Below are 19,399 nucleotides of genomic sequence, written 5' to 3' on the forward strand. Positions count from 1 at the left end.
TTTTGAGTTTTAGTGATGCTTTATTTTTGATTTCAAAAGCAATCATGAAAATTATTTTTTGTTCATTTTTTTGAACAAGCCGAAAACAGTTTTCAATCATCTTGCTCAATTTCCAACAATTTTTTGAATTTCGTTTGGATTTCCTAACGTAAGAGTATTTAGATGTCTTGTTTATTATCAATATACGAGGTATTTATTATCGTTGAGAAAAACAATAGTTTTTTTCTGAGTTTTGAAAGCACACTGCGCAAAAAAAGTCGGCATGTTGAGTTTCAAACGTAGGCAGCCGTCAAAAACTTTGCTTGTAATCTACAAGAAAAGACGTCAAACTACAAGAAGGAAAAATTCAGTGAATATTAATTAAAAAACAGGGTTTTAGTGATGCTTTGCATTTGATTTCAAAAGCAGTCATGAAAATAATTTTTTGTTCACTTTTTGAACAAGCCGAAAACAGTTTTTAATAATTTTGCACAATTTTAAAAAATTTTTTGAATTTCGTTTGGATTTCCTAACGTAAGAGTATTTAGATGGCTAGTTTATTATCAATGTACGAGGTCTTTATTATCGTTGAGAAAAACAATAGCTTTTTTCTGAGTTTTGAAAGCACACTGCGCAAAAAAAAATCGGCATGTTGAGTTTCAAACGTAGGCAGCCGACAAAAACTTTGCTTGTAATCTACAAGAAAAGACGTCAAACTACAAGAAGGAAAAATTCAGTGAATATTCTTTAAAAAACAGGGTTTTAGTGATGCTTTGTTTTTGATTTCAAAAGCAGTCATGAAAATAATTTTTTGTTCACTTTTTTGAACAAGTCGAAAACAGTTTTTAATAATTTTGCACAATTTTCAACAATTTTTTGAATTTCGTTTGGATTTCCTAACGTAAGAGTATTTAGATGTCTTGTTTATTATCAATATACGAGGTATTTATTATCGTTGAGAAAAACAATAGTTTTTTTCTGAGTTTTGAAAGCACACTGCGCAAAAAAAGTCGGCATGTTGAGTTTCAAACGTAGGCAGCCGTCAAAAACTTTGCTTGTAATCTACAAGAAAAGACGTCAAACTACAAGAAGGAAAAATTCAGTGAATATTAATGAAAAAACAGGGTTTTAGTGATGCTTTGTTTTTGATTTCAAAAGCAGTCATGAAAATAATTTTTTGTTCACTTTTTGAACAAGCCGAAAACAGTTTTTAATAACTTTGCACAATTTTTTAAAAATTTTTTTGAATTTCGTTTGGATTTCCTAACGTAAGAGTATTTAGATGTCTTGTTTATTATCAATGTACGAGGTATTTATTATCGTTGAGAAAAACAATAGCTTTTTTCTGAGTTTTTAAAGCACACTGCGCAAAAAAAAGTCGGCATGTTGAGTTTCAAACGTAGGCAGCCGTCAAAAACTTTGCTTGTATTCTACAAGAAAAGATGTCAAACTACAAGAAGAAAAAATTCAGTGAATATCAAAAAACAGGGTTTTAGTGATGCTTTGTTTTTGATTTCAAAAGCAGTCATGAAAATAATTTTTTGTTCTTTTTTTTGAACAAGCCGAAAACAGTTTTTAATAATTTTGCACAATTTTCAACAATTTTTTGAATTTCGTTTGGATTTCCTAACGTAAGAGTATTTAGATGTCTTGTTTATTATCAATATACGAGGTATTTATTATCGTTGAGAAAAACAATAGTTTTTTTCTGAGTTTTGAAAGCACACTGCGCAAAAAAAGTCGGCATGTTGAGTTTCAAACGTAGGCAGCCGTCAAAAACTTTGCTTGTAATCTACAAGAAAAGACGTCAAACTACAAGAAGGAAAAATTCAGTGAATATTAATTAAAAAACATGGTTTTAGTGATGCTTTGTTTTTGATTTCAAAAGCAGTCATGAAAATAATTTTTTGTTCACTTTTTGAACAAGCCGAAAACAGTTTTTAATAATTTTGCACAATTTTAAAAATTTTTTTGAATTTCGTTTGGATTTTCTAACGTAAGAGTATTTAGATGTCTTGTTTATTATCAATGTACGAGGTATTTATTATCGTTGAGAAAAACAATAGCTTTTTTCTGAGTTTTTAAAGCACACTGCGCAAAAAAAAAGTCGGCATGTTGAGTTTCAAACGTAGGCAGCCGTCAAAAACTTTGCTTGTAATCTACAAGAAAAGATGTCAAACTACAAGAAGAAAAAATTCAGTGAATATCAAAAAACAGGGTTTTAGTGATGCTTTGTTTTTGATTTCAAAAGCAGTCATGAAAATAATTTTTTGTTCATTTTTTTGAACAAGCCGAAAACAGTTTTTAATAATTTTGCACAATTTTCAACAATTTTTTGAATTTCGTTTGGATTTCCTAACGTAAGAGTATTTAGATGTCTTGTTTATTATCAATATACGAGGTATTTATTATCGTTGAGAAAAACAATAGTTTTTTTCTGAGTTTTGAAAGCACACTGCGCAAAAAAAGTCGGCATGTTGAGTTTCAAACGTAGGCAGCCGTCAAAAACTTTGCTTGTAATCTACAAGAAAAGACGTCAAACTACAAGAAGGAAAAATTCAGTGAATATTAATTAAAAAACAGGGTTTTAGTGATGCTTTGTTTTTGATTTCAAAAGCAGTCATGAAAATAATTTTTTGTTCACTTTTTGAACAAGCCGAAAACAGTTTTTAATAACTTTGCACAATTTTAAAAATTTTTTTGAATTTCGTTTGGATTTCCTAACGTAAGAGTATTTAGATGTCTTGTTTATTATCAATGTACGAGGTATTTATTATCGTTGAGAAAAACAATAGCTTTTTTCTGAGTTTTGAAAGCACACTGCGCAAAAAAAAGTCGGCATGTTGAGTTTCAAACGTAGGCAGCCGTCAAAAACTTTGCTTGTAATCTACAAGAAAAGATGTCAAACTACAAGAAGGAAAAATTCAGTGAATATCAAAAAACAGGGTTTTAGTGATGCTTTGTTTTTGATTTCAAAAGCAGTCATGAAAATAATTTTTTGTTCATTTTTTTGAACAAGCCGAAAACAGTTTTTAATAATTTTGCACAATTTTCAACAATTTTTTTGTATTTCGTTTGGATTTCCTAACGTAAGAGTATTTAGATGTCTTGTTTATTATCAATATACGAGGTATTTATTATCGTTGAGAAAAACAATAGTTTTTTTCTGAGTTTTGAAAGCACACTGCGCAAAAAAAGTCGGCATGTTGAGTTTCAAACGTAGGCAGCCGTCAAAAACTTTGCTTGTAATCTACAAGAAAAGACGTCAAACTACAAGAAGGAAAAATTCAGTGAATATTAATTAAAAAACAGGGTTTTAGTGATGCTTTGTTTTTGATTTCAAAAGCAGTCATGAAAATAATTTTTTGTTCACTTTTTGAACACGCCGAAAACAGTTTTTAATAATTTTGCACAATTTTCAAAAATTTTTTGAATTTCGTTTGGATTTTCTAACGTAAGAGTATTTAGATGTCTTGTTTATTATCAATGTACGAGGTATTTATTATCGTTGAGAAAAACAATAGCTTTTTTCTGAGTTTTGAAAGCACACTGCGCAAAAAAAATTCGGCATGTTGAGTTTCAAACGTAGGCAGCCGTCAAAAACTTTGCTTGTAATCTACAAGAAAAGATGTCAAACTACAAGAAGGAAAAATTCAGTGAATATTAATTAAAAACAGGGTTTTAGTGATGCTTTGTTTTTGATTTCAAAAGCAGTCATGAAAATAATTTTTTGTTCACTTTTTTGAACAAGCCGAAAACAGTTTTTAATAATTTTGCACAATTTTCAACAATTTTTTGAATTTCGTTTGGATTTCCTGACGTAAGAGTATTTAGATGTCTTGTTTATTATCAATATACGAGGTATTTATTATCGTTGAGAAAAACAATAGCTTTTTTCTGAGTTTTGCAAGCACACTGCGCAAAAAAAAGTCGGCATGCTGAGTTTCAAACGTAGGCAGCCGTCAAAAATTTTGCTTGTAATCTACAAGAAAAGATGTCAAACCACAGGAAGGAAAAATTCAGTGAATAATAATTAAAAAACAGGGTTTTAGTGATGCTTTGTTTTTGATTTCAAAAGCAGTCATGAAAAGAATTTTTTGTTCACTTTTTTGAACAAGCCGAAAACAGTTTTTAATAATTTTGCACAATTTTCAACAATTTTTTGAATTTCGTTTGGATTTCCTAACGTAAGAGTATTTAGATGTCTTGTTTATTATCAATATACGAGGTATTTATTATCGTTGAGAAAAACAATAGTTTTTTTCTGAGTTTTGAAAGCACACTGCGCAAAAAAATTCGGCATGTTGAGTTTCAAACGTAGGCAACCGTCAAAAACTTTGCTTGTAATCTACAAGAAAAGACGTCAAACTACAAGAAGGAAAAATTCAGTGAATATTAATTAAAAAACAGGGTTTTAGTGATGCTTTGTTTTTGATTTCAAAAGCATTCATGAAAATAATTTTTTGTTCACTTTTTGAACAAGCCGAAAACAGTTTTTAATAATTTTGCACAATTTTCAAAAATTTTTTGAATTTCGTTTGGATTTCCTAACGTAAGAGTATTTAGATGTCTTGTTTATTATCAATGTACGAGGTATTTATTATCGTTGAGAAAAACAATAGCTTTTTTCTGAGTTTTGAAAGCACACTGCGCAAAAAAATTCGGCATGTTGAGTTTCAAACGTAGGCAGCCGTCAAAAACTTTGCTTGTAATCTACAAGAAAAGATGTCAAACTACAAGAAGGAAAAATTCAGTGAATATTAATTAAAAACAGGGTTTTAGTGATGCTTTGTTTTTGATTTCAAAAGCAGTCATGAAAATAATTTTTTGTTCACTTTTTTGAACAAGCCGAAAACAGTTTTTAATAAGTTTGCACAATTTTCAACAATTTTTTGAATTTCGTTTGGATTTCCTGACGTAAGAGTATTTAGATGTCTTGTTTATTATCAATATACGAGGTATTCATTATCGTTGAGAAAAACAATAGCTTTTTTCTGAGTTTTGCAAGCACACTGCGCAAAAAAAAGTCGGCATGTTGAGTTTCAAACGTAGGCAGCCGTCAAAAACTTTGCTTGTAATCTACAAGAAAAGATGTCAAACTACAAGAAGGAAAATCTCAATGAATATTAATTAAAAAACAGGGTTTTAGTGACGCTTTGTTTTTGATTTCAAAAGCAATCTTGAAAAAAATTTTTGTTCACTTTTTGAACAAGCCGAAATCAGTTTTCAATAATTTCTCACAATTTTTAAAAACTTTTTGAAGTTCGTTTGGATTTCCTAACGTAAGAGTATTTAGATGTCTTGTTTTTTATCAATGAACGAGGTATTTCGTATCGTTGAGAACTACACCAATAGCTTTTTTTCTGAGTTTTGAAAGCAGACTGCGCAAAAAAGTCGGCATGTTGAGTTTCAAACGCAGGCAACCGTCAAAAATTTTGCTTGTAAACTACAAGAAAAGATGTCAAACTACAAGAAGGAAAAATTCAGTGAATATTAATTAAAAAACAGAGTTTTAGTGATGCTTTATTTTTGATTTCAAAAGCAATCATGAAAATTAATTTTGTTCATTTTATTGAGCAAGCCGAAAACAGATTTCAATAATTTTGCAAAATTTTTGAGATTTTTTTGAAGAACGTTTGGATTTCCTAACGTAAGAGTATTTAGATGTCTTATTTATTTTAAACGTACGAGGTAATTAGTATACTTGAGAAAAATAAGAATAGCTTTTCTGCTTTTTCAAAGCAGACTGCGCAAAATACAGTCTGCATGTTCAGTTCTAAACGTAGTCAACCGTCAAAAATTTACTTGTAAACTACAAGAAAAGTAGTCAAACTACAAGAAGGAAAAATTCAGTGAATATTAATTAAAAAACAGTTTTAGTGATGCTTTATTTTTGATTTCAAAAGCAATCATGAAAATTATTTTTTGTTCATTTTTGTGAACAAGCCGAAAACTGTTTTCGATAATTTTGCACAATCCTCAAAATTTTATTAAGTTCGTTTTGATTTCTTAACGTAAGAGTAACTAGATGTCTTGTTTATTATCAATGTACGAAGTATTTTGTATCGTTGAGAAAAACATCAATAGCTTTTATCTGAGTTTTGAGTTTTAGAGATGCTTTATTTTTGATTTCAAAAGCAATCATGAAAATTATTTTTTGTTCATTTTTTTAAACAAGCCGAAAACAGTTTTCAATAATCTTGCTCATTTTTCAGAATTTTACGTTTGGATGTCCTGCAGAAACGCTCTCACAACTTCTGACTACATTATGGACTCAAAAATCAAAATAATGAATGCAAAAATGGGATCTTTTTTACGAGAAAAACCGAAAATTCCGACGATTTCTTCCTCTGAAATACAGAACAAAACAAATCTTCTAAAACCGACATACCGAGTCTTTCTTGCCTCAAATAACTACGATGTCGAATCTTCTTTACGTTCGAAACCAACAATACCGAACAAAAAGAACGTACCGACGCTTTCTTACGTTTGAAACATGCCAAAGATGTCTTGCAAATTTTTTGTCGTTTTTGTTCTGTCTTGTAAACTAGAGGAATTAATAATTTAAATATCTGAAAACGTTTTTGAAACGGGAAACGGAGAGAAGAGTGGAGAAGCTTGCTAAGATAATCCTCATCATTTTTTGGAGAAATATAAAAATTAAAAATGTCTCGTCAACAATCAATTCAGTTTTTCAAGGGCTTTTTGAATCTACCTATCACAAAAATTGTTCTAACAAAGCAAGCAGGGATGGTAGAGAGTTTCTGACTCCGAAAAAATTAGTTTTCGAATAACTATCTATTGTTCAAAAAAGGAGATTTTGTTATTGCTATATTTGTGGGGGAAAATGTTAAGCACTCTTCGTCGATTACTACTCAGAACAAACATGTCTCTTATTTTTCTCAAACTAACAATGAAACTCAGATTTCCTTATTTTTTGAGAACATAAATTTCCTGACTTTCTGAAGTGATGGCGCCAGATAACTTAATCTCTACTGTCCTATATGCAAATATGGGAGTTTGCTTTATTACGGTCTAAATGACTGCCAAGCAGAATTGATGATTCTTAATCAATTTTTTAATACATCTGACGTGTTTTCAAGCTACTTTCGTGTTAATTAAGATTTTGATCTAATTTAATACAATCAGTTCTTTGACCGATTTTTCGGAATACATTTTGAATTCAGAATACATTTTTTATTTGTAGTTGAAGCAAATTTTCTGTAAGTGCTCTTCAATCTTGCCCTAAATTTTACTACTAATTTAGACGATGAGATTTGTCTGCAAAATTTTTGCATGGTTTGCGTTATGAATAACTTCCTCTTTTTAGTGAGCTGCTCCGAATAAAAGATCAAATAAATCAAAGCCGTTTGTGATCATACTCAAGTGCGTTCTAGAGGTCGCTCAGAACATATAATTCTGATCGCTCAAAGTACAAGTGTGAATTCGACTGATTCTGATCAGAGGTCTTTTTAATTCTGGGATTTCTTAAGTTTTCCATTTAAACTAAGCTTATTTTAGTAATGTTAAAAAAGAACTCATTAGGGAAGATTCACTCAGTCTGTAAAACTCATTCACTGTTTCAGCCGTACTGGTTGAATCGAAGAGCCAGTACTCGCCCTTGACTGCCTCCCTGGCTTCTGTGTTCACTCTGGCAGCCTTTGCGACTCTTCTGGTTGCCATTGGACTGTTTATAATCAAACAGAGAAACATCTCTGCTGGTCGAGAATACCACAAACTGGATTCCACCCACGCTGACTAAATCAACATCAAAATCAGCCTTATCCAAATAAGAGACGCTAAGCGTATCAGAATTTTTTTTATCTGTGAACTTTTGAATTTGTTACCCACTAGTTAGTATGAGACAGGCTATAATGAAACTGTTGTCAGTTAGCAACCCCAGACTACTCGTGATAAGCAAACTGAATTTACTGGAGCTACTTCTAATTACATATAACTCTTCTATGAAAACAGATAAAAAGTGAATCGGACGAAAACTAAAAATCCTCTGGTGAAGCGACTTGTCGGCACCTAACCGACCAGGAATTTTTGGAACTCCAAAGACTGTCAATAGGAACAGTAAAATTATGCTTTGTAAATTGTTTCCGTATATTTGATATGGTTTACTGTAAAGATGTTGGTCTAGTTGTTGGAAAATCCCGAGTCGAGGAATCACTGGAAAAAAGTAAAGTTGATGAGTTGCGGTGAAAATATATATATTCCTTAGCAGAAGCTCCCGCATCTTATAATGGGAAATACACTAAAAGCGCTACTTTTTTTAGACAAGTAAATTCGGAATATAAAAGCTGTAAGCGGTGTAAATAGGTTCAGCGTACCATAGTAACAAACAAAAAAGAACAAAAAACCAATAATTTCATCTTTTTAAAATCAAACAACCATCAAGCTAATTTTATATACCGTTGTTAATATGGAAAATTATACTTTTTAAAGCATCCATTTTTGGTTTGTATAAAATTCCGATAATTTAGCAGAGAAACAAATTTTTCATCGCATTTACTCTTATTCTTTACCCCAATTTACCACAATTTACCACAAAATTGAGGTCGTGTAATCAAAAGTGTATTCGGGCTACTTGAGATGTAATAAATGTTTCGGCAAATTACTGTAAGAAATGAGACTTTCAGCGCTGAAATTTTGTTTGTATCACCTGGTACTAACTGCATTTACAGAAAATGATGTCAACTATTCTTAATACTCACCACAGTCACCACAACTTTCCCACTTTTCAACTATTTTCACTGCTGACTCCTGGATCCGGGATTTCTTTTGTTTTGTAAATTTTTCCCTGCCTTATTTTGTTATATCCAGATTTGTAAATAATAATAAGTTGTTTTCAAGTACGCTCGTTTTATTCTGAGAAAACCATGCCACTCAGAAGAAAAACAATCCCACTTGACAGAATAACGATCCTAAAATTTTAACAATGAGATTGAGAAGTGGGAAACTTGACAATATCATAACGTTTTAAATGAAGATACAATTAACCAATACGGTTGCGATGTTAAAATTCAAATTTATCATTTTAACATTTTTGCAATGTTTGTTCACAGGCTCGGATGGTTCTGAATAAAATTTTTGCTCTTGCATTATATTATTGTGAATTTTCGATGTTTTTCTATGATTTTGTTCAATATTTCTGTTTTTCAGTATTTTAAGAATCTGAAACCTAAATTTTTATGTGAAATTGAGTGTCACCTTTTTAAAGTAAAATTGAATTGCGAAACATTTAGGATCAAAAATAGTTTTAGTTTCTTAAACCTCAAAGCGCAAGAAAACTCCTCGAACAGAATGTTAGCGAGCCTGTTTCTTGGTTGTTTTTCAACAACGAGCTTAATGTTCATATTTGACCTAAAAATTACCCGTTTTGGTTCTTCCAAAAATTTAGTTTCTGAAATTTGAATATATATATATATATATATATATATATATATATATATATATATATATATATATATATATATTGTTCGTTACCAAAAATCTCTATGGGGTGATTTTTAACATAGAATCTAGTGGAGATAATTACCTTGTCGATAAAAATTTGCAAATTTGCATTTTTCTAAAATTTTGATTTTCAAACATGAAAACAACATTTTAGGAGCCATATTTTCCAATGCATCTTCAGCAAGTCATTTTAAACAAAATCCACAATTATAACAAGGTAAAAATTGAACAAGTGTCTGTTTTTTCAAATTTTGTTTTTTGTTTTTCAGTATTTTTGTTTTTTGTTTTTCAGTATTTTAAGAATCTGAAACCTAAATTTTTATGTGAAATTTTGTGTCACCTTTTTCAAGTAAAATTGAATTGCGAAACATTTAGGATCAAAAAGGATAGCAAGTTTGGGTTTTTCATAATTTTAGTTTCTTGAACCTCAAAGCGCAAGAAAACTCCTAGAACAGAATGTTATCGAGCCTGTTTCTTTGTTGTTTTTCAACAACGAGTTTAATGTTCATATTTTACCTCAAAATTACACGTTTTGGCTTTTTCCAAAAATTTAGTTTCTGAAACCTGAATATATATGTATATATATATATATATATATATATATATATATATATATATATATATATATGTATATATATATATATATATATATATATATATATATATATATATATATATATAAAAACTCGCTACCAAAAATCTTTATGGGTGATTTTTAACATCGAATCTAGTGGAGATAATTACATTGTCGACAAAAATTCGCAAATTTGCATTTTTCTAAGATTTGGTTTTTCAAACATGAAAACAAAATTTTAGAAGACATATATTCCAATGCATCTTCAGCAAGTCATTTTAAACAAAATCCACAATTATAACCAGGTAAAAATTGAACAAGTGTCTGTTTTTTCAATTTTTCAATGGAAACATAATTTCTTTCAATTTTAAACAAATTCTCTAAAACAATTATTCAATTAAGTTAACCCTTTTTCTAACAATTTTGAACCAAGCTTACACAATATCTTCCCAAGTTCCCAATTTTAACAAATTTTAAAGGAATTTTCTTGGAAGGAAAATTGGGAGCAAAATTTTAGCAAATTGAACAAACTCACTTTGTCAAATTACCCCAAAAATGACCATAAATTACTGATTCCTACCAAGGATCTCCCATATTTACACCAAATCCTCCCAAACTAAATCTCAATTGTTGTATAAAGCACTGTTCAAATTAATTGTTATTAATTTTGTCCCCAATCAAGCGAATTACGTCCTTTTTCGCCCTGCGTTTCATCAGAACTAAGAACTACCAAATTTGTAATAAATTTACCAGATTTGTTAATCAAAGTATTTGTTTCATATTTTTGAAAAGTTTTATTTGGTTACCAATAAGTCTTCCCTATTTAAACAAATTTTGCTGACTATTTGCCCAGTTTCAATTCTATTTTTTATCAAGAATGACCCAAAATTGCACTCATCAAATCCAACTTTAGATCATTATATGACTAAACTTCAACAAAATTTCATTCAGATTTTTATAAATAACATTAAACTTTCAAACAGTTTTACACAAAATTCACCCCAATTTTTATCTAATCGTGACTTAAGTACGCCTGAATTTTCCAGCGTTTCAACCAATTCTGGAATTATCTACCGATAGTTTTCCCAAATCACCCATATTCTCAGTAAAAATTCCCCAAACAACGCACCATTTTACCCAATTGTTGTTCAAATTCATCGAGTTATTCCATTAAGTAAAGTAGTTATGTCATAAAAATAACCGTACCACCGAAAAACAAAGTTTACAGAGATTGGGCCGTCCTTGAAAACCACTTAACTTTAGAGAAAACGTGTTTTATATTAAGAGACAAGTTAGGCAGACTTATGTCGCAATTTTATGCTTTTGATTGTGATCTCGCATTTGAAGAGTTCTAAGAAGCTATCATAGAGGAAATTGACAATTATATTCCATTGAAAAAATCAAAACCTCAGCAACCAAATTGGATTGACAACAGTATAAAGAATTTAGCAGCAAAAAACAGAGTTTATTCCAAACTTTTTTGAGACACAAAAATAATAAAAAAATAAGGAAAATTTCAATAAAATCAGGAATAAGCTGCAAAGGAAAATAAGAAAAAACAATCAGAATCTATTATCAGAAATTATTGCACAAAAACGCAAAAAAACAATTCCGTCAGTTTTTTCAATACAATAAAAACATTGAGTGGAAATGCACGAAAAGAACAAGAAGAGTTGTCTGAGAAACAGATTGAAAGTTTTAATCTTTACTTCACAACTATCGGAAAAATTTTGTCGAATAAAGTAATTGACCATGGACAAAAAAATGTAAGAAAAAAAATAACTCTAAACAGCATGTTTTTGACCTCAACAAGTGAAGCCGAAATATCACTAGTCATTAAAAACTGGAAAAAAAATATTGCACTGATTGTGACGAACTCAAAAAATTTATACTTAAAACAGAATATGCTATAGTTTCTACATTGACGTTTGTAGTCAAAAAGTGTTTCTAATAAAACACTTTTCCAAAATGTTTGATAAAAGCAGTAGTAATTCCAATACATAAGTGCGGGAATGCTTACGAGACAATTAGCTTATTACCAACGATCGGAAAAATCGTAGAGAAAATACTCTGTGATTGAATGACGACATTCCTTGCGAAATACGATTTGCTGAATAAAAATCAATTTGGCTTCCGAAAAAAAGAGGGACTGCTGATGCATTAGTTAATTGCCTCCAGGGAATCAGAGATGACTGGGAAAATGGATTCAAATAGTGAAGAAGTGAAAGCTCTCTTCATAGATCTGAAGAAAGCATTTGATACAACCGAACAGAATTTGCTCCTAGAGAAGCTGGAAAACATAGGAATGAGAGAAATCGTTCAAAAATTACTGAAATCCTATCTGAGTGACACAGAGCAATGCCTCAAATCAGTCAATTTTAGATCGGAGCTGTTACCAATAGAATATGGAGTGCCGCAGGGCTCGGTGCTAGGACCATTGCTCTTTCTTGTTTATATTCTGGAGCTCTGAAGAGACTCAAATGCAATTTTGTTTGCTGATGACGCTGTTTTGAAGCCAAATGCGTGTTCGAGTAAAAAAAAATTGTGGAGTTAATCGAGTATTAGCCGACTATTTTTTGCGAAACAAACTAACACTCAATTTAGAAAAAACGCAGCTTGTGAATTTGAAAGCAATCAGAAAATCTTTTCAACAAGAGATCATATTGCAGAACAATGCGACTTTAAAATACTTAGGGGTACATATTGCTGAGAAACTTAGTTTTAATCGACATATTCTCGAATTATGTGCGAAACTATCCAAATTTTCTGGTCTGTTTTATAAGTTGAGATCAATTTTAACAACTGCACGGCTTCTTGTAACATGCAAATTTACGTACAACCAATTTTAAATTATGGTGTTTTCGTAAACGGAACCAGTAGCAAGACAACACTTCAGCCGCTAGAAACAAAAATAAAACAAATTGCCAGAATCATATTCAAAAAAAGAAAGATGGAGACAACACTGCAAAATCGAGAAAATTATGCAATGCATTCGATCAAAGATTTGCACATTTTTGAACTGTTACAAAAATTAACAGAGATACTTAGATCGGAATGCGCAAAAAATAGTCCAAAATTTGTTATAATGAAGAAAGAAATAGAGTGATTTGAGTCAAAAAGAACATCAACCCGTCAGTTAACAAGTTCAAACGCGTTTAGTGAACTTAGACCTAAACGACTAGGAGTAAAAATAAGAAAATTGTTGATTTTTATATTGAATTTAAACCCAACTTCTTTTCAGAAGTACAAATCTTGAGTAGAAAGGAATTGAAACGTTATCAGTATAGTTTTAGAGATAATTTCATTTGCAATGACCAACAAATAGTTTCGTTAATATATTAAGCCAATCTTTTCAAATCTTTTGCATCGTAAGCATTTGACAATCTGTCTTTAAAGTTTTTTAGTACTCTACTGACATCACTTGACGAGGACCATCGGACCTATTGGTGTCCTATCAAGTAAGTGGCGGTTTTGTGCGGCCTGGTTTGTACAGCAATGCTAACTTACTTGAAAACAATTTATTATCAAAATCATATTGGTTTTTACGAGGAGGAGAGGAAACTAAAAGGTGTCTCCTGTGTTTCCGACAAAGTCCAAAAGAATACCTACGAAAAAAATGAAATAGTGATGAATGGCGAAACTGGTCAATGACGGAGTGCATTGTTGAAGGTATAAAGAAAAAACACGTTTAACTCAAGCTTGCAAAAAAAATTAACAAGGTTTTCTACTTTTTCGAATTCTCTGAGGAAGTCCTAGATAATTCAATGGAGCCGAGTAAAGGGTAAAAAACAGTTGATGAAAATATCTCTTTGAAGTCTGCCAGATGTTCCTTATTACACTAAATAGTGAAGACGAGGTTTATCCAGATCATAATTATTTTCATATGATTTCTAAAAGAATATCTGCAAAACCATATGTGAAATCATGGCATCTGTTGTCTAAAATACAGAAAAGAGTCTCGGGAATAGCTTTTGCTTTTAAAAAACCGTGAGATTGTCGAAGGTACAATATTAGAACATGTGGAGACTGAACAGGAAATGTTTCCACCAAGGCGGAGTTTCAGACAAGCCATATGATTGACTGACTAAATATTTTTCGCGTATTCTGTTTGTATACTCAATAACAACTGAATTTTCTGTTTGCCTATGAGTTGATGATCTAATACTTGCCACATACTTGTTTTGTTTTGAAACCAAAATTGCTTGAAAGCAAAGTAAGCGGTTTTTCCAAACAATGCTAGTTTTCTTAACAACTAAAAAACTCAATTTTGAATTCAAATTTCTGCTGAATAAAGCATTTTTGTAGTACCTAAGTCTCACGAAATTGTCGGTTTCGAAGAATAGTTATGATAAAAAGATCTTTTTCTGAAATATATTTAGACGGAAACAATTTTTTTTAACAAATTAACTTTTGAAATTTAAGTTGATCGAAAAATCGTGTTCCAAGGAGTCGTTTTTTTTTTAAAAAAAAAAAGACGTAATTAATATATGAATTGTTTTCTCTCCAAATCTTTTGTTTTGTAATTTTGTTTTTAATTGCCTAATATTGATTTTGGAATTTTTTTCTGCAAAAATATTTACAGAAAAAACAACTACATTTATAGAAAATATATTTTAGAATTTAAATTTGTTTTCGATTTGCGTAAAACAAACATCATTAAGAAAATTGATTTTTATATTTATTGTCAATCAGATCTTCATTTTCTGCGGAACTGTTTTTCAACGGAGCCGAGTAAACGGTAAAAAACAGTTGATGGAAATATCTCTTTGAAGTCTGCCAGATGTTCCTTATTACACTAAATAGTGAAGACGAGGTTTATCCAGATCATAATTATTTTCATATGATTTCTAAAAGAATATCTGCAAAACCATATGTGAAATCATGGCATCTGTTGTCTAAAATACAGAAAAGAGTCTCGGGAAGAGCTTTTGCTTTTAAAAATCCGTGAGATTGCAGAAGGTACAATAACAGAACTGTGGAAGAATAATGTGGAAACTGAACAGGAAATGTTTACACCAAGGCGGAGTTTCAGACAAGCTGCAGCACTATTTAGTAGCTAATACTAGCAAAACTGGAAATTTTGCATTTATTATATATTTTCTTCATATCCATTGCATTTTTCAGAACTAAAGCGCTTTTTTCTCAGATGATTGACTGACTAAATATTTTTCGCGTATTCTGTTTGTATACTCAATAACAACTGAATTTTCTGTTTGCCTATGAGTTGATGATCTAATACTTGCCACATACTTGTTTTGTTTTGAAACCAAAATTGCTTGAAAGCAAAGTAAGCGGTTTTTCCAAACAATGCTAGTTTTCTTAACAACTAAAAAACTCAATTTTGAATTCAAATTTCTGCTGACTAAAGCATTTTTGTAGTACCTAAGTCTCACGAAATTGTCGGTTTCGAAGAATAGTTATGATAAAAAGATCTTTTTCTGAAATATATTTAGACGGAAACAATCTTTTTTAACAAATTAACTTTTGAAATTTAAGTTGATCGAAAAATCGTGTTCCAAGGAGTCGTTTTTTTTTTAAAAAAAAAAGACGTAATTAATATATGAATTGTTTTCTCTCCAAATCTTTTGTTTTGTAATTTTGTTTTTAATTGCCTAATATTGATTTTGGAATTTTTTTCTGCAAAAATATTTACAGAAAAAACAACTACATTTATAGAAAATATATTTTAGAATTTAAATTTGTTTTCGATTTGCGTAAAACAAACATCATAAAGAAAATTGATTTTTATATTTATTGTCAATCAGATCTTCATTTTCTGCGGAACTGTTTTTCAACGGAGCCGAGTAAACGGTAAAAAACAGTTGATGGAAATATCTCTTTGAAGTCTGCCAGATGTTCCTTATTACACTAAATAGTGAAGACGAGGTTTATCCAGATCATAATTATTTTCATATGATTTCTAAAAGAATATCTGCAAAACCATATGTGAAATCATGGCATCTGTTGTCTAAAATACAGAAAAGAGTCTCGGGAAGAGCTTTTGCTTTTAAAAATCCGTGAGATTGCAGAAGGTACAATAACAGAACTGTGGAAGAATAATGTGGAAACTGAACAGGAAATGTTTACACCAAGGCGGAGTTTCAGACAAGCTGCAGCACTATTTAGTAGCTAATACTAGCAAAACTGGAAACTTTGCATTTATTAATTATTTTCTTCATATCCATTGCATTTTTTCAAAACTAAAGCGCTTTTTTCTCAGATGATTGACTGACTAAATATGTTTTGCGTATTCTGTTTGTATACTCAAAAACAAGTGAATTTTCTGTTTGCCTATGAGTTGATGAACTAATACTTGCCTTGTAGCTGTTCTTTTTAAACCAAAACTGCTTGAAAGCAAAGTAAGCGGTTTTTCCAAACAATGCTATTTTTCTTAAGAACCAAAAAACTCAATTTTGAATTCAAATTTCTGCTGACTAAAGCATTTCTGTAGTACCTAAGTCTCACGAAATTGTCGCTTTCGAAGAATAGTTATGATAAAAAAAATCTTCTTCTGAAAATTATTTAGACAGAAACACTTCTTTTTAACAAATTAACTTTTGAAATTTAAGTTTTTCAAAAAATCGTGTGCCAAGGAGTCGTTTCTTTTTTTTAAAAAAAAGACGTAATTAATATATGAACTGTTTTCTCTCCAAATCTTTTTTTTGAAATTTTGTTTTTAATTGACTGATATTGATTTTGGAATTTTTTTCTGCAAAAATATTTACAGAAAAAACAACTACATTTATAGAAAACATATTTTGGAATTTAAATTTGTTTTCGATTTGTGTAAATTAAACATCATTAAAAAAATGATTTTTATATTTATTGTCAATCAGATCTTCATTTTCTGCGAAACTGTTTTTCAAAAAAATGCATTTATGAGATGAATACTAAGAAAATTAAGAATTGAGAACTTCTACGGATACTGTAAAAACTGATTTTTACATTTTCATGTATATATATGATTCTGTAATTGATATCTTTTAATTTTGAAGTTCAATCATATTCATCTTTTTAATATCTTGTAGTTCGCAAAAAAATGTGGCATCGCAATATTTTTGATCACAAACAATCTCAAAAATAACAAGTGGTTGTCTGCGGAAAATTACTTTTTTACGAAAAGTAATTCTTCGGAACCTTTTTGAAATAAAGTTTTGCAGAGCCAGAATGTTTGATCAAAAATTATACAGAAAAGCAACATTTTTTGTGAATTGGATATTGCAAAATTAATCTTTTTCAAACAGAAATGTAAACATAAAATAAATTCTTTCAAAAGACCTAAAACATCACTTTCATAAAAAAATTTTGCGAAAACTAAGATTAAAAATGACGTTTTTCAAAAACTAATATTTTTATATAAAAATTTCGACAAAAAATATAAAAATTGTTATATAAATATTAAAAGCATTTTACATCAAATTTCCATGGTACAAAACGAAATCTTTGTAAGAAATGTTTTTTAGAGAAAAATTATCCACCAACGAAGATTAAACTCAAAACTGTTTTTTTTTCTTGAAAAACGTTTTCTTCGGAAAAACGTTTTTTGGAAAGTTTTGAGTGACTGTTTAGATTACTGAATAATTTGAAGGCATTGTGACGATTAAAATCCAAAAATCAGAAGCATCGAATTAAATGAAAACATTTCAATTTAGGCGTGTTGCGTTCTATAAAGAAGACAATTTTTCACAGCTATCTTAAATTTTTCTTGAATGCGTTTGATCCAAGTTAAATTTTGATTTACATACCCGCATAGAGTTTTCAAGAACCGTGGTGGGCTGAAGAATTCATTATTCAACACAAATTTTTGTTCGGACAGCAAAGTTTCAGATGTTTTTTTTTTCAATTCTTTGAATTGAATCTTATTTCTCTAAGTTCATTTTTCAGAACGCTTTAGCTTCATACTGATAAAGATTTTTTAATTAATTGGTAATGCGAATATAAAATCATCACCGAGTAATAACGTTTAAGAATTTTTGAATGTGTTCAGCAGGTTGTTGATGAAAAACCAAACAACCCTGATCTAAGTATTGAGACCCGTTGGACATCAATAGTTATAACTAAATTGATTGATTTTGTGCAACCGAGGCGCGCATTTTTTTTGTGTTTTTAACGTAGTTTGATAGCAACTCGAGGACACAACCACCGTAACCTGCTTGTTGTGGTTTGAAAAACAGTTCATTGTTCGGTATTTTGTCGAAAGCATTATTAAATTCTATATAGAACGAGAAAAATGTATGTTAAGAAAATTTACCTAAAATGTTCATAAGTTTAAGATAGGTGAGCAGTTTTGTGAGCACAGATCCGTTCTTGAGATTACCGTGTTGGAATTTTGAGACAAATTTTATTAGAGGTTCCTACAGTCAAATATTCAAACATTTTCCAAGTATTATGCTGGTGCAACTTAATAGAGTCACTTTTCTGTAGTTTTCTACTAAATGTTTATCAATTTTTATTTATCGGTAATATTTCTGCAATTTTTCTGTCGTTTGGTATCATTTTGAGTCTTTTGATTTTTTTTTGAAGATGATGTATGATGTTATTACATGATTCAGAGGAGGTTCTGCCAGTTGTTTGTAGATCCTTGGAGCTATTCTGTCTGATTTGATTACAACAGTTTCTTTGAGAAAAAGTTTGCTTTTTTGAGAGAGAAAACGTTTTAGCTTTTTTTGTTGAGTTTCAGAATTTATTTAGAGGGACTGATAGTTGAGTAGACTAAGTAAAAGTACCAACTCAAGAATTTGATTTTTTTTCTTGCCTGCTTTGTGCTCTCTTCATGAAGCTTCAAGGTGTCTGGAATCTATGACGTTTTATCCATTGAATTCACATATTTGAAGAGAAAACTTGCCTTCGAGACAAGACATAATATATCTTGGTAATTTTTTTGTCTTTCTGTTTTGTCAATCAAATGTCCTTCCATTTCGTGTAATTTATGCTTGTGATTGGAGATTGGTACAATTATAGTTTGAACGCGTTTCACGATATAACACGTGCTTGGAGCGTAATAAGTCAGCCTGTGTTCTGTCCGTGGCGGTGCAGAAACTCTAAGTTGGTAGCAATTTTGTTGAAATTCTAAGTTCATTCAATTTAAGGTAGCGCATCGGTTTAAAGGGATTTTGATTCATGTACTCGCGCATTGATTTGTATTTTGCAGAGCCAACGTTATAATAGCATTCGTGATTCGTGGATTGGCAATAAGGTAGCTCTGAGATTTTAAAGCCAATGCTGGCAATAATTTAAGTAGTTCTCACGAAGATTGTATGTTATTCCCATAGGTCGTTAAATCAATTACATGTTCCATTTTAAGCGGTCAAATACTTTCACAATGATTTTTAATATCTGTGCGCTTTTTGGTTTTGCAATTTGTCCTCGAAAAGATTAGGTATC

The 19,399-nt window shown here is 30.4% G+C and overlaps 1 protein-coding gene across 1 annotated transcript in view; it reads left to right on the top strand.

The window, feature by feature from the left end:
- LOC142337904 (uncharacterized) overlaps positions 1-8,012 on the top strand; it is a 433,158-nt gene extending 425,146 nt beyond the window's left edge. The window contains exon 21 of the mRNA XM_075387540.1: positions 7,566-8,012. Within this exon, the coding sequence (XP_075243655.1) occupies positions 7,566-7,741 (176 nt within the window). The 3' untranslated portion in view covers positions 7,742-8,012. The remainder of the gene's footprint in view (positions 1-7,565) is intronic.
- Positions 8,013-19,399: the final 11,387 nt, after the last annotated feature.

The sequence above is a fragment of the Convolutriloba macropyga genome, chromosome 1 (genome assembly GCF_964194025.1).
Source record: "Convolutriloba macropyga chromosome 1, txConMacr16.3, whole genome shotgun sequence".
Taxonomy (NCBI): Eukaryota; Metazoa; Xenacoelomorpha; order Acoela; family Convolutidae; genus Convolutriloba; species Convolutriloba macropyga.